At 41.1% G+C, this 15,781-nt stretch overlaps 2 protein-coding genes across 4 annotated transcripts in view; both read right to left on the reverse strand.

The window, feature by feature from the left end:
- Positions 1-926, reverse strand: part of BCAS4 (breast carcinoma amplified sequence 4) — an 88,096-nt gene extending 87,170 nt beyond the window's left edge. The window contains exon 1 of one of the 3 annotated variants that reach the window (XM_073309419.1): positions 28-926. In XM_073309419.1, the coding sequence (XP_073165520.1) occupies positions 28-159 (132 nt within the window). In that variant the 5' untranslated portion in view covers positions 160-926. The remainder of the gene's footprint in view (positions 1-27) is intronic. The other 2 variants (XM_073309417.1, XM_073309418.1) reach the window with 2 other exon arrangements.
- An 8,194-nt stretch (positions 927-9,120) lies between these two features.
- The window catches only part of PARD6B (par-6 family cell polarity regulator beta), a 32,385-nt gene continuing 25,724 nt past the window's right edge, over positions 9,121-15,781 (reverse strand). Inside the window, exon 3 of the mRNA XM_073309416.1 lies at positions 9,121-14,100. Coding sequence (XP_073165517.1) covers positions 13,274-14,100 — 827 coding nt within the window. The 3' untranslated portion in view covers positions 9,121-13,273. The remainder of the gene's footprint in view (positions 14,101-15,781) is intronic.

The raw sequence follows: 15,781 nt of genomic DNA on the forward strand, positions 1-15,781 counted from the left end.
CGCTGAGACCGGCCGGCCCGCGCCTACCTCCTCCTCCCCAGGGGGCAGGCAGAGGGCGAAGCGCTCAGCCCCGCTCTCCTCCGCCTGGGGCTCCGGTTGCTCGCGGAGCAGCTGCAGCATCGCGGCGGCTCCCTCCTCCCGGCCCCCGCCTGCGCTCATGGCAGCCCCGGCTCCTCCCGGCCCAGGCCCGGCGGCTGCCCAGCGAGCGCCGCCCGAGCGCTTCCCCCAGCCCGGCTGCCCGGATGCGCCCGGCAGCTACAGCCGAGCTAACGGGGCAGCCTCCCGCTGCGGCCGCTCTGGCGCCCGGCAACCGAGCTCGGGGCGCCACCTAGCGGGGCGAAGCGGGAACGGGGGCCGCCGGCTGCGCTGCGCTGCCCCCGGGGGCAGGAGGCCGACTGCCCTCAGGCCTGGAGCTGGGCCCCGGCGAACGCGAACGCGCCGCCCTCCCGCCTTGCCGGCCGCTGGGGGGCGCTTCCCGCCCCGCGCGGGGGCTCGGTGGGGACCCCCCGGCTGGGCCGCGGCTCTGCTCCTAGGGCAGCCCTGGCGGCAGCAGCCGCAGCCGACGCCCGCCCCTCTCCCGTGGCGGGGCAGCTCGTTCCGTGCAGCCGCGCGTGGCTGAGGGGGGCCGCCCACGCGGCAGCCTCCGGCACAGGGGGTGGGGTGGTGCTTTGCCGCCGCCGCCCTCCTGCTGCAGCCCCGGGAGCGCTCCCCCCCCACCCCCAGGCTGGGGGTTGGAAACCTTGGTTAATTGTTCCTATAAAGGGGAGCTCCCCCCACCCCGCCGGGGAGCCCCCGGTGCCCAGCCCGCCCCTAGCTATCACCCAGTCCCCTGCAACAGACCCGGGGGCATCTGCCCCGCCCGTTGCTACAGCAAGAATGGGCCTTGCCCTGGAGCCGAGCGTCTCCGAGCCCGGCTCGTTCGGAGGGAGAGCGGGGACCAGCCGCTTTCGGAGCTGGGGCTGCCCCGCTGGCAGATCTGTTGCCGTGTAAAAGCATGACGCGGCAGCGGAGGGAGGTTGGCTCTTCTCCTTGCCTGGTTACGTTAGACATTCAGCGCTCGTCCACCTGGGAGAAGGCGCTGCGGCCGCGGGCTGGAGAAGCAGTGAAATTACAACTTCAGGAAAACTGAGCTAGGAGTTTGTGTGTGTATGGGGGTGGGGGGGATGTGAGAAAACCTTGATCTATGCAGGAAATAGCCCGACTTGATTATGTAAAGAGTTGTCACTTTGGATGGGCTAGCACCAGCAGGAGAGTGAATTTGTGTGGGGGGGTGGAGGGTGAGAAAACCTGGATTTGTGCTGGAAATGGCCCACCTGATGATCACTTTAGATAAGCTATTACCAGCAGGACAGTGGGGTGGGAGGAGGTATTGTTTCATGATTTCTGTGTGTATATAAAGTCTGCTGCAGTTTCCACGGTAAACATCTGATGAAGTGAGCTGTAGCTCATGAAAGCTCATGCTCAAATAAATTGGTTAGTCTCTAAGGTGCCACAAGTACTCCTTTTCTTTTTGAGCTAGGGGAAGGCCCTGGGCTCAGCCAGTTTGAGTGTGGGGGAGGATTCACCCTTCTTTAACTCCAAGGCGTAGCAACCCCGCAGGAGACAGGACAGCCTTCCTAAAGATTCACTCCCAACTTTCCAGTTAAGACGACGCACACATCTGGAAAGACCAGACTCAACATACCTGATACATCTAAGGTATAGGCTGGCTGGCTTTATGTTAAAGATGATTAGAGTATGGAGAGGTATAAAATATGTGTTAAAGGCTGTTTTAGCAACCAACCCCCCCCCCCAGCAAGGGACATTTCATTAACATTTCTGTTGTGTAGAAAGAATAATTTTTTGTCAAAAATATTTCAATAGAAAACGTTCAGCCAGCTCTAATGGTGTTTGCCGGGGAGAAGGTGAAAATCCACTACTTCTTTGCAAGGCTATCCAACCCATGACTCATAGAACAAGACATTTAATTGGGCATCATACAGAAAACCCTTCTTCTGATAAGAGTTAAACTGCTTTCTTCAAAGTAATTTGATTCTTAAGACTAAAGAAGTTGCCACATAACTTTGTTGCAGAATTTCTTGCTCTAGTGGAATGTGGATAACTAACACAGTATTTCTCATTTCAGAATAGCAGCCCTTTTAGTCTGTATCCGTAAAAAGAAAAGGAGTACTTATGGCACCTTAGAGACTAACAAATGTATTTGAGTGTGAGCTACAGCTCACTTCATCGGATGCATCCGATGAAGCGAGCTGTAGCTCACACTCAAATACATTTGTTAGTCTCTAAGGTGCCACAAGTACTCTTCTTTTTACAGTATTTCTTGTGTTAGCACAAGGCACAAACACCATTTCCTTCCTAGTATTTTTCTTCAAAATGTAATCCTATTTTTCTAATAGTATCTCTGCTTTTTAATAGTATAATGTGGCCTGGAGTACGGAGGAGTTAAAATAGTCCACACTCTAATCCCTGCCCCACCACCATCTCTGCATGCCCTTAAGCAAGTCATTTTCAAAAGCAGCCCTTCTTTACAGCTGCTCCTTAACCTGTTGTTTCAGTTTCCTCACCTGAGAAAAGGGGATGTTGTCTACCACAGAGGAGTACTATCAGCATTCAGTTAATATTTGTAACACTTTGTGAGGTGTAATTATTAAAATGCCAACATAAGGCTATGAATTCCATGACCCCCTACAGATATACTGTCTGATCAAATTTAACATGCACACACTATAAACTGGCATAAAGCAATATAACAGGAAACTAAATTGAACACTAACACACATTTATAGTATGATCCCTTCCAGGATCTCAAAAGATTGTGCAGACAGCGTATGCAGGTGGGCTGCCTAATAAAACCCTCCAAAGTAGAGCAATATTAAGCTAAATATACAGATAGGGAAACTGAGGCACTTCATAGGTAAGTGAGTTGTCAAAGGTCACAGAAAGTCAATGATAGAACCAAACTAGAACCCATATCTCCTGAGTCTCAGACCTGTGTTTTAAGTCCCAAAGCACCCATTCTTCACTCTTACATCACAGTGAGGACCAGTATAAGAGAATTTCTTTTAAGCCTGCAGTTAACTTGCATTGTTGCACACACACACACACACAAAAAACAAGAAAAGATCCCTTTTATAAAGGCAGCAGCTCTGTGAAATGGGGAAACTATGGGCAGCAGTTACTTGTGCGTGTACTTGTCCAAGCCTGATTCTGTCAACTTTGGCTGAGATTTGGAACTGTTAAGTGAGAAGCTTTAAAAAACACCGAAGGAAATACCTTTTTTCCCCCTCTCCTGTGAATCTCACAGATTCAGTCTTTAAGTAGCTTTGTGTCATAGGCGCATATATAAGATAGGAGGAGGAGGAGGAAGTGCTTAGAGGGAAAATAGGAAGGAAATTAAAAAGAAAAACAGTTAGGCCGAGTATAAGAAAAAGGTTATTAATAGTGACATCTATTAGATTGTGGAGTAGTCCCCCAAGGGAAATTGAAGCCACACTGAACAAACACACTTGACAGTCAACTGTAGGAAACAGTCATGCATTGATAAGATCATCTAATCAGTTTACCTAACAGATCTTCATTTATAACTTCCAGGAACTTTACTTTTAATGAAAGAAAACAACACCTAACTGGCCTAGCTTTAAGTTCAGTTTTATGCATATAAGAAGAAATATTGACTGAGTCAGCACACTAACCAACCATTCTGGCAACCAGGGATCACCACTAATTTAGATTAGAAGCATACAATAAGTGACCATCCACATTGCTTTGTATGCTTTTACAATATTTAAAAATCCAAATGTCAAACTTAGTACCAAGGGGAGAATACCCCCACCCCCAGAATTCATCTCTGCATTGTACTTCAAGTTCACCATATGTAGGGTCCTCCTAAATTCATGGTCCATTTTGGTCAATTTCATGGTCATAGGATTTTAAAAAACAAATTTCATGATTTCAGCTATTTAAATCTGAAATGTCATGGTGTTGTAATTTTAGGGGCCCTGACCCAAAAAGGAGTTGCGGGGGGCAGTACTGCTACCCTTAGTTCTGCACTGCTGCTGGTGGGACACTGTCTTCAGAGCTGGGCGCCCCGTTAACAGCCGTTGCTATTCGGCTGTCTGGCTTTGAAGGCAGCACAGAAATAAGGGTAGCAATACCACAACCCCCTTAAAATAACCATGTGAACCCCCTGGGAGCCAGGAGATCTGAGTTCTGTTCCCATGTACATTACTGACTGGCTTTAAGATTTTGGGCAAGTCACAACCTCCCTGTGTCTCAATTTCCCATTCTGTAAAACTGGGATATACTTCTACCATCGCTATCACGAGTAATATTTTTAGTGTCTATAAAGCATGATCAAATCCTAGAAAGAAGAACCCTATGCAGCAGAAGTGCAGTGTCATTTTAGTTCAGTAACTGACTTAGCATAATTTTATTTTGCATATGGGACCTAAACCATCTGTTGTTTTCGATCATACATTGGTCTCATGCAATGACTACCTGAAAAATTGTTAGTTTCAAAAAAGTTTCAATTGTTAGTTTGAAAAAAGATGGCAGAATTTTAAGAATACAACTGGATGAGATTTTTCCTCCCTTACAGAATAAGTCCAAATTAGTCTTTAATAGTTTTAGCACTAGACTTTTAGAAACTAAATTACATTTAAACATGCAAAAGGTTATTTGCTTGGATCCTTTGCATTTTTACCTTACATCATGGAAGAGAAGGAAGAAATGTAGTCTAATGTCTAGAACAGGGGACTAGGAGTTAGAACTACTTGGTTCTAGTATCAACTCTCCCATGCACTCATTGTGTGACCTTGGACAAATCAGATCAGTCTACCTGCCTGTGCAATGGTTAGTATATAATTTGCAGAGATATAGTAAGGTTGGATAGTCAAGCGCTTTGTGATCCCCAGCTGAAGGAAAGGATATAGGTGTGCAGGTTTTATTAGGACAGTAGGGACAGGAATGGTCAATAATAGATTCGGTAGTTTCTCAGTGTCAGCCCTAATGGGTCCATTGTGTCCCCCATTATCATCCTTTCCACTATTCTGTTTCTGTCTCACTTCTTTCACGGTTCCACATTTACCTTCTGTTCGCTTAATTTCTCTCATGCCCCCACAACTGGCCAGCCTCTCTGGAGATCTGAAAGGACACCTGCAGATTTAGCTTTGCTTGGCATTTCTGCCTGGTGGCTACACAAGATTTGCCTCCTAGGTAAAAACCTTTGATTGATATGGCCCTCTATTTTCTGTGAGGCAACATCCCTCTATTTGCTGGTACTACGGCCTTTTCTTTTCTCTCCATTTTCACCTACCATCCCCAGCTCCTTCCCACACACCCTATTCTCAAAGTGACTGGAGAGGAGAGGAATTTCAGTTGTTTGCATATGAGTCAGAAGTTTGTGACTATGTAAATGAAGCAAAACAAAACAGTTTTCATAGCAGCAGCTGGGTGTTCAAAAGAAAATGTCATTACACAGTGCAAGGGAAAGGACAGCAAGTGTTTTCATGTGGAAATCAAACATGGGTGCAGTGTATACACTGTTATATAAGCTTTGTACTTACGGTTATGTAGAACATGCTCCAGGCATTAGTCATTATCCAAGCTCCTGAAGAAATATATGCTATTTCCTTGTTCTTCAGGCATTGAGGTAACTGCATAGGATCTGGAGGTTATATGGTATAAGTAAAGTTTCTAATGTAGTATGTTATAACTATATTAGGCTAATGAGATAATACACCACTTTTCTAAATCTCAGCACTTCACATTTCCAAAACACTGTACAATCTCTGCTCAACCCCCTGTGAGACAGATTTTTATCTCCCATTTCACAAAATAAATTAGCAAAAACAACGAGGAGTCCTTGTGGCACCTTAGAGACTAACAAATTTATTGGGGCATAAGCTTTTGTGGGCTAGAAGCCACTTTATCGGATGTATGGAGTGAAAATACAGGAGCAGGTATAAATACATGAAAGGTTGGGGGGTTGCTTTACCAAGTTTGAGGTCAGTCTAACGAGATAAATCAATTAACAGCAGGATACCAAGGGAAGAAAAATAACTTTTGAAGTGGTAAGAGAGTGGCCCCATTACAGACAGTTGACAAAAAGGTGTCAGTAACAGTAGGGAGAAATTAGTATTGGGGAAATTAAGTTTAGGTTTTGTAATGACTCAACCACTCCCAGTCTCTATTCAGGCCTAATCTGATGGTATCCAGTTTGCAAATTAATGCCAGTTCTTAATGCCAGTTCTGCAGCTTCACCTTGGAGTCTGTTTTTGAAGTTTTTTGGTTGAAGAATTGCCACTTTTAGGTCTGTTACTGAATGACCAGAGAGATTGAAGTGTTCTCCTACCGGTTTTTGAATGTTATGATTCCTGATGTCAGATTTGTGTCCATTTATTCTTTTGCGTAAAGACTGTCCGGTTTGGCCAATGTAAATGGCAGAGGGGCATTGCTGGCACATATCACATTGGTAGATGTTCAGGTGAATGAGCCATTGATGGTGTGGCTGATGTTGTTAGGTCCTATGATGGTGTCCCTTGAATAGATATGTGGACAGAGTTGGCACTGGGGGTTGTAGCAGGGTTTGGTTTCCAGGTTGGTGTTTTGTTGTGTGGTGCGTAGTTGCTGGTGAGTATTTGCTTCAGGTTGGGGGACTGTCTGTAAGCGAGGACTGGCCTGTCTCCCAAGGTCTGTGAAAGTGAGGGATCATCCTTCAGGATAGGTTGTAGATCTTTGATGATGCGCTGGAGAGGTTTTAGTTGGGGGCTGTAAGTGACAGCTAGTGGCGTTCTGTTACTTTCTTTGTAAACCCCACTCTATACCAGAAACCTACTGACCGCTATACTTACCTACATGCCTCCAGCTTTCATCCAGACCGTATCACACAATCCGTTGTCTACAGCCAAGTTCTAAGATACAACTGCATTTGCTCCGATCCCTCAGACAGAGACAAACACCTACAGAATCTCTATCAAGCGTTCTTAAAACTGTAATACCCACCTGGTGAAGTGAAGAAACAAATTGACAGAGCCAGAAGGGTACTGAGAAGTCACCTACTACAAGACAGGCCCAATAAAGAAAGTAACAGAACACTTGGTAAAGGAACCCCCCCATCCTTTCATGTATTTATACCTGTTTCTATATTTTCACTCCATGCACCCGATGAAGTGGGTTCTAGCCCACAAAAGTTTATGCCCAAATAAATTTGTTCGTCTCTAAGGTGCCACAAGGACTCCTTGTTGTTTTTGCTGATACAGACTAACACTGCTACCACTCTGAAACCTGTCAAAATAAATTACTTGCCCAGGGCTGCACAATAAGGGATTAGAGTTCTGAGGTCTTGGCTAGCATATCAAGCACTCAACTATGCTACCTCATATACCTGGTTATTAATCTAATCCAACTACTAGCCAAGAACATAACATCTTTATTACATAATGTATTTCTTTATGCTAATAATTATAGGCTAACACAAATATCTCCGACTGAAGTTAATAGATCTTCCATTGACTTCAAATAGGAATAGAATTAGGCCAACACTGGCAAGTTCTGAAAATCCTAATAAGTTTGCATATCTGCGGAGTTACCATATAAAACTTTGAATCCTGTATCTCAGTGTGATCATGTCATCTCACGCTAAGCATGGGTGAGTTCAATTGCTATTTGGAGGAAAGAATAAGTAGTAATGGATATTGATGATACAATACATGGCACTTTTCCCTTGAATGGAAGTTTGTCATGCAAGATGTAAAATCCACTGTAGGTGCAGAATCTTCACATCCACATGGAGTCATCAGAAGGATGTAGATTTGGGCATCATAACAGTTAAGGGCTCTTTGTAGATGGATGGCTGTATGGTCTAGGAAAACAGGGGCCTGAGAGACTAATCTCAGCATATATATAAAAGAGATATTGACCACTGTCATTGGAAATATCCTTGTACTGTTTTATAAGCATAGAGGCTTAAATTCCCTCTGCAGTTTTGGTTGGATACTTCCCCTGCCCCTCTTTTCTTAACTGTTGCACAGTGTTGCTATGTACTCAACAGCTGTGTTCCACCCTAGAAGTGGCTTTAGTGATGAGACACATGCTTTTACCTTCCCTTCTCAAACTAAATGAGATTCCACTATTGGAAAAAGTACAATTTTTGTTTAGTCAGTTCTGCTATATGTCTGTGTACAATTCAGCTGCTTCTATCTATCACATTCTGGGGGAGTGGATGTTTTTCTCTCCTGGCAAGTGCCTCTGACAAGAATCTAAAATGTCATCACTAGTTAGCCCAGGAGACTAGCACCCAGGTTAGCCTAGCTCACGTGAGAACAGCCACACCGCAAAGCCTTATCTTAGTTATTGTGTCTTCAGTGGTGTTCAGAAAATAACTCATCCCAATTACAATTAAACATAAACAGCCAATAATGAGAAAAACCTCCTCCTCTAGAGACCCCATCCCCCAAAAATCTCCAAACCCATCACTTTGACAATTCAAACATTCTCCAAAATTTTCAGGTACATAGGAATTGCAACATTCTGAAGCTTAAAAAATAAGGTTAATTTAGGTATGTAGTGAATTCTAAGCTTAATGTCTTCATCATAATTCTTGTTCCAGGCAGTTGGGTTAGCACGGCTCTTGGAAACAAAGGGGGTCTGCATAGACAGGTCCCATGCCAAGTAAAGAAATGTATTTTCCCACTACCAGGTCTACAAACTTGATCTGGAATCCAAGAGTTAAATTGCGTTTTTTCCAGCCTGTACATCAATAATAATAGATACCATCAGCCAAATTTCACCATCAGTTATGCTTGTGAAACCCTGTCTTCACATTAAAGGGCTGTACAGGTGTGAGGGGAATAGCAGCCCAGGTGAGGGAACAAGTGAATGTGGACATCTTCTTGCACCTTGGTCAGTTTTCTCCATCCTAACAGGGTTATAGAAGTACTTGATATTCTGGTGGTAAAGAAAAGCATGTACACAGTAAGAGTCCTTTGAGAACTGTGCCTGAAATGTATCCATGTTTTCATGTTTTAGAACAATACAAATTCTCTTGATTCTCTGACTTGCCAAAGTAATTAAAAAAGCAATTATATATATTTCTATATCTATTTATTATTCCAGTCTGTAAAAATATAAGACTAATATACAGCTAAAGCTAGTTTGATTTTGTAAAATCAAAGTTCATTTAGTGAGATATCAATGTACATTATACATTAAAGTTGTAAGAAAAATACTGATATTTGACATTTTAAACAAATTTTCATTTGCGTAAAAATCAAGTTGCAAGTAAAATTTAATTAGAAAATACAGAATATTCACAAAAGTACATGTTGCAGACAGCTCACGAGGACATTGTCCTAAATTTATTGAGGCTGTGGAAGAACATGATTCACAGTTAAGCTTGACTTTTACTGATACCATAACAGAGATCCAAAGTGAATGTACCTTAATTCCAGCAACATTTGCTCTCTTCTCATAAGGTGCACTTAAAAGGTTAATCTGTTTTCAGACTGCCAGCAGAGAAGAGGGACAGATTGCTTTTATTGTGCATGTACACATCCATATAAACACTATTCAAAGGAATTTTGGTATTCCAATGCATTTTGCAATAATTTGGATATAAATTAGTTTATAAAATCTGGATTAAAATATAATTTATGTGCATTAGGATACTGAATACATAAAGAATGTGCATTGACAGCAGCTTGATATTTTAAGTCATGCATAATTTTAGATTTTACAGTTAAAATCAGTACAAAATAGTCAAGCCTTGAATTTTCTTCTCCCCACAGGGAGAAATTTTGAAAGATGTTAACTGTTAAAAAAACTAACTTTAAGAGGTAGTGTATAAAAGGCTAATATATGTATCATCTTTTAAAAATAATATACTGAACCGAGTACCATTTTATATATAAAGTTAAATGTAACCATTTATTTCAAAAGTTGATTATCCTGGAATAGTGATTTTTAAAATGTTTAGTAATAATTTGTCGAGTGGTATGATGCAGATAGAAGATATTTAGAAAATCTCTCTTATGGTAACTGCAGTGTTATGCAACTGCATATTGTGCAGTCTGTCATTTTAATTACAAAAACTTTTGTTAATCCTTCATGATGGAAATTCATGAGCACTTACATACTATATGCCCTTTTTAAGATTTAAGTTATTATCAGCATATATACCCAAAATGCATATGCTATGAGTAAAAAAACCTTCAAAATTAGGTAATGGACAAAAGTTTAGCAGCATACTACCTTGAAGTGTTTGTGTTTAAGCAATAAATTAGTATCTTGTAACTTGTTTTCAGGTGCCAGGCTCATGTGTAAGTTAATAGCTTATTCTACATCCAAGCTGCAACACTACTAATGTACCATATTAGATCCATAAAACAATTCCACTGAACGAAAGCGTTACACCTCTACATAAAAAAAAGTGTGGTACTAGTTTATCTTCATCTGTATCCGTGGATCTCATTCTCTTCTCTTAATCCAAGTGCATTTTACCACTTTGATTATTCACAATACATTCAAGTAAATAAAAAGGCATGTGAATGCACACTAACACGATACAGGAAAGTCGTCCCATTGCTGAAGGAATAAAAACCAAACCCAATTTTAAAGTAAGACACATGCCCTAAATAAAAAGGGAGCAGCATGGATAAAAAATAAGTTTAAAAAAAGAATATGTTTACTCCTGGGGGAATTCTGCACTTGATGTCCCCAGCAGATTTTAACAGGGAGGCAAAGGGAAGCTGCAATTACACCTTTCACTCACCAGGTGGCAAAAGGAGAGGGCAGCAGGCTCACAGGCTAGAGCAGCCAGCCATGGAGAGGGAAACTGTTTTCCTCACAGGCTCCTGCTGGCAGGGCCATGTGAAGAGGCATGGGATAGGGGAGAGGGAGGAGGAGTGGAGCTAGTGGGGTGACCGCACTGAACCAGGGGCTGAATGGAAGTGGGGATGCAGGGCCACATGCGGATGCGGGGTGGCTGAGCGAGGGTGACAGGACACAAGGAGACAGGGCAGCTATGCCTGGCTGAATGGGGAGTGGGGATGCAAGGCCGGATGGGGGAGTGGGCATGTAGGGACACATGGAGACAGGTGAGCTAGGCCGGGCTGATGGAGGGTGCCAGGACACACGGGGATGTGCAGATATGCCTGACTGAATGGGGAATCGGGGTGCAGGGACACACCCGGGCAGATGTGTCTGATTAAATGGGAGAGGCGAGGAGTCAGCCAGCATCTGCATGAGGGAGACTCCCCAACTCCCTAACAATCACGCCCCCCTCCCTGCAAAACAATCTGTTCCATACTTCTCCCACCCACACTTAACAACCCTCCAGGTTTGTTCCCAGACTCCTTCCCAGCAATTACTCCCTTGCCATAGCTCCTCCATTACCCCTGACATCCCTCAGCAACAGTGCAGAGGCCTGGGGGCATTGAAATACACTTTCATATTGTACTTTAAATCAATTACTCAAAGTTCTGTATTAATACTCATGGTAAGGAATCTGTCAAAAAAACATTTCCTGAACCCTTTTTTGTTGTCTATATTGTTAGACATACTTGCTGACAAGTATTTTGAAATAAATTACCAAAATAACTGAAACTGGCATGATAGTATGTTATTTTGATAAGTAAAATATGCAGAATTTTTATTTTTTTGGTGGAGAATTTCTGCAGGAGTACCTGTTGCTAATTCTTACTTTTATTCCCATTTAAAGTCAAACTGTTAAGTGCATGTTTTGTTTTTTTTCTTTAGAAATCATAGAAATAAGGGCTGGAAAGAACCTCAAGAGGTTCGTTTCCTAACTGTAAATTTCACATCTTACAGAAATTTGTTCTACTAAGAAGCTACATCCTTACTGAGATAAATACAAAATTGATAAGGAAATTGCAAATGTAGCCTGGGCTAACACCACTTTCCATTAGACTGAATTTTCACAAGTCAGGAAGGCTGAAATACTTTAACCAGGCTATTTCTATCTGGGCTTGCAGTATGAAGGAACTTTGGAACACCTGAAAATTCCACCTTTAGAAGGCTATTTTTCAAAATTTTAGCTTGTATGTATAAAAAGTTAACTGTGTTAATGTATTAAAAGTTAATAGATTTTCATTATTAGCAGTGAACTAATTTTGTTTTGAAGACAATTTTATGTCTTAAATTTATTTCTTAAATACAAACACAATTTTAGCCCTTGATGCTGCAAGCAAACCACATGAGTAGTTCTACTGAAGTCAATGAACTATTCAGCTATTCATGAGAGTCAATTTACACTCCTGCTTAAGAGTTTGTAGCATCAGGATTTTAGTTTTCAATATTTTTGTTTTTTGCCTATAGCAGTTTTGTAATATTCAAAGAAGATACCCTACCAAGGGTGGTATATTAAAAAAAACCCAGCATTTATAATTTAGTTCATTATAAATTCTGAAGTGGTAACAGCATAAGTTTGCAAGTTAGTTTTACAAAGCCTAAAGTTGTGGATTTTTTTAAAAAAATCAAGTGATATAAGTTGTGCTGGATAATTTTTTTTTTTATAGTTAAGACAGAACTGTTCATTATCATCAACTTCAAATAACTCTCCTCCCATTTGTAAGAATCTTTATATCTTTTAACGTGACCATTTTTGGAGCATGAAATGGTAATCAGGTAAAATGTTATTTTCATCCTATTAATTTTGTATTTGATTTCTTTAGACATTTATCTAATGTAATTTACTACAATTAGTGTCTAAGCCTAGCATAAAACAACAACCTTATACAATACTGTAAACTAAGAGAAGAGAAGAGAACTGGTCCTCAAGGTACAAGAGGAGGAGTAGTAAGACTTTCACATTAGAATTTTAAGATCATTGTTAATTGTGTCATTAAGGGGTAAACTCACATGACCATAAATTCAGATTAGACATGCAGCTTCACTATCTGATCCACCTCACATGGTAATGGAAATTTACTCTTTAAAACCAGTAGTATAAGTACCTCTGGAAGTAAACATGCGGTCAATACCTCTCAACTATCCTTCATTTTACCGCCATCCCATCACAGCCAGGGTCATCTACCTTCTATCCTTACAAAATATTTACATGGAATTACAGAATTATAAAACTGACATTAATCAGCCCACATAATTTTAAGTTTCCTGCATGTACTGTTTTTCCTTACATTTGTTTGCAGGTCTTAAAGACTGGTAGGTTGAGAGGTATAAATTGCATTATACATCAAGCAAAATTAAAAGTTGTATGGCATCTTCAGTTAATGTAAAATACACCATTGAGGCAGTTTCATAATGTTATAATTGTCCCATCTTCTAAGGACTTTTTGTCTGGATCGTGTATTTCATACTCCATGTTAATGTTGCCTGCTGAATGGCATAAGTTTACTTCACTAAAAGGAATGAAACCATTTTGTGTTGACTCATGAAGGAGTTCAATTTGTGTTAATGATTCCAGACTCTCACTGGTAGGGACAGCTTTTAGAATCTGCTGTGGCTCACCATTATCCTCAATAATGATGTCTTCTTCATCACTGTCATCTTCTTCTGGATGGAAGTTCTGCACACTATGTGGTGTGTAACCTGGAAGACTAGTATCAGTAGATTGACCTGAGCTCCCAGAAGTCCTACTGTTCCTAACAACATTGTTTCTCTGATTTGCTGGTCTCACTGTAATGATCAGGTTACGGCTATTTGCAATCATCATGTCTGTAACTTGATCAAGGCTCTTCCCTGAGACTTCTATGCCATTTACCTCCAGTACTTCATCATTAACTGCCAGTAAGCCTGTGCTTTGAGCCAGGCCTCCAGGAACAAGCCTGGATATGAAAATCCCAGGTACTTTCTCCAATCCATGTGGTGTTACTCTGACACTAGAGCCATCCCGTATATAGAATCCAAGTGGTTTGTCAGTTCCATATTTGTAAAGTCGCACCCTGCGATGGGTTTCTGGGAGAATGTCCACATCAATAATAGATGACACTGGTCTGAAGTCTTGCGGCATGCTAATGACAATATGTGGTTTCTTTCTGTGGTTATCCGGACGCAACACATTTGATAAGACATTTTTCTTCCTTGTCATAGTATCTGTACCAAAGGCACTGTAGTCTGCATCTTCTGTAAAAAGACAGCATATGTTGGTAATTAGTACAGTGTGAACCACTCTGTTCTGCATAGCATGGCTGTCAGTAAAGAAAGTTTTAGGCTGACAAGGTGCAAAATGTCTAGTAAAAAGTTCTCAGCATTCTGTACCAGCAACAATTTTCTCTGTCAGGGAGGTAATTATTTCTAACATTAACAAAATAAACTATCTTGATTTAAAGTCACTTCACTTTACAATCACCAAAGAAAAAAGCTATTGTAAGTATTTCAAAAAAATTAAGCAAAATTAATAGTGTATTGGAGGAGGCAAGAATGAGAATCCAGCTGTTTTAAAACAAGATGTTTATCAAAAATAGTCAGAGTCTCTCTCTCTCTCTCTCTCCACACACACACACACACACACACACACCCAAAATTCTTATACAGAAAGTGATTCAATTTATTAAAATTTCTCCCTTCCCCCTAAGTTTCAGTTCAGTGGAACAGAAAGCATGAAAAGGGTTCACTGGCTGCTTTCCCTTTTATTGTCAAGTATCTGGATGTTAGCCAATTGACCTGGATTCAATCTCCAGAAAGTTTAGTTCATTCCACACAATATTGTCCCCTGCTCCTACATGGTGTAGGTAAAAATCGCTGGTAATAAACTAAAAACAGACCCTGCACAGCAGGAAATACTTAAGGCAAGTGATGTAGCCAATACTATAACTTCCATAATTTGGTTTCAGAGGGGTAGCCGTGTTAGTCTGTATCAGTAAAAACAACGACTTAATCTCTAAGGTACCACAAGGACTCCTAGTTGTTTTTCCATAATTTGGAGTGACAAAAGTGTCTGAATAGTTTATATTTGCTCAAGAGGTTTTTTTTGTTTTTTTCCCAGAGTACTTGTGGCACCTTAGAGACTAACCAATTTATTTGAGCATAAGCTTTCATGAGCTACAGCTCACTTCATTGGATGCAACTTATGAAAGCTTATGCTCAAATAAATTGGTTAGTCTCTAAGGTGCCACAAGTACTCCTTTTCTTTTTGTTTGTTGTTCTTGTTGGTTTTTTGGATGGGGGAAGCCTACAAAGCATAAGATGCACCAACTGTTTTTTATGGAAAAGAAAATTAGCTAGCTATAGAACACTCTAAAATTACTTGTTAGTTCAGAAATACAAATGCAGTGTTCTTATAGCCATGTTGGTCCCAGGATATTAGACACACAAGGTGAATGAAGTGAAACATATTGCCTCACCCATTTTCCTCCAACTTTAAACGTTGCTAAATATGCATTTCAAAGACAACTTCTATGGTTATATCTTTGCGCAGCATAATTCTCAATAAATGTTTTGATATTTCACAACAATCTTATTTCACTAGGCTTACTTGAATTAACATTAGGACTTCTTCAATGTTATGCTATAGTTTTGCCTCATCTTAAATACAAACATTGTATTCCCTTTATAGAAAAACTGACACCACTACATTGCTTTTCCACTTAGCATATGACCTTCTGGGACTAACTAGCCCTTTGATCCAGGGAGCTAGAATTTCTTTGTACACGCTGTTGGTGCCCTAATTATCAATTATGCCATATACTCAGAAGGGTTCAAAGGATAAATATTAATCCAAACGGTACATGAAAAGAGTATTTCCATAATTTCGGTAAAATTTGAGCAAACTTTATGAAGTTTCTGCATGGGACTTTGAAAGTAA

This window comes from Lepidochelys kempii, chromosome 13 (assembly GCF_965140265.1).
Source record: "Lepidochelys kempii isolate rLepKem1 chromosome 13, rLepKem1.hap2, whole genome shotgun sequence".
Classification (NCBI taxonomy): domain Eukaryota; kingdom Metazoa; phylum Chordata; order Testudines; family Cheloniidae; genus Lepidochelys; species Lepidochelys kempii.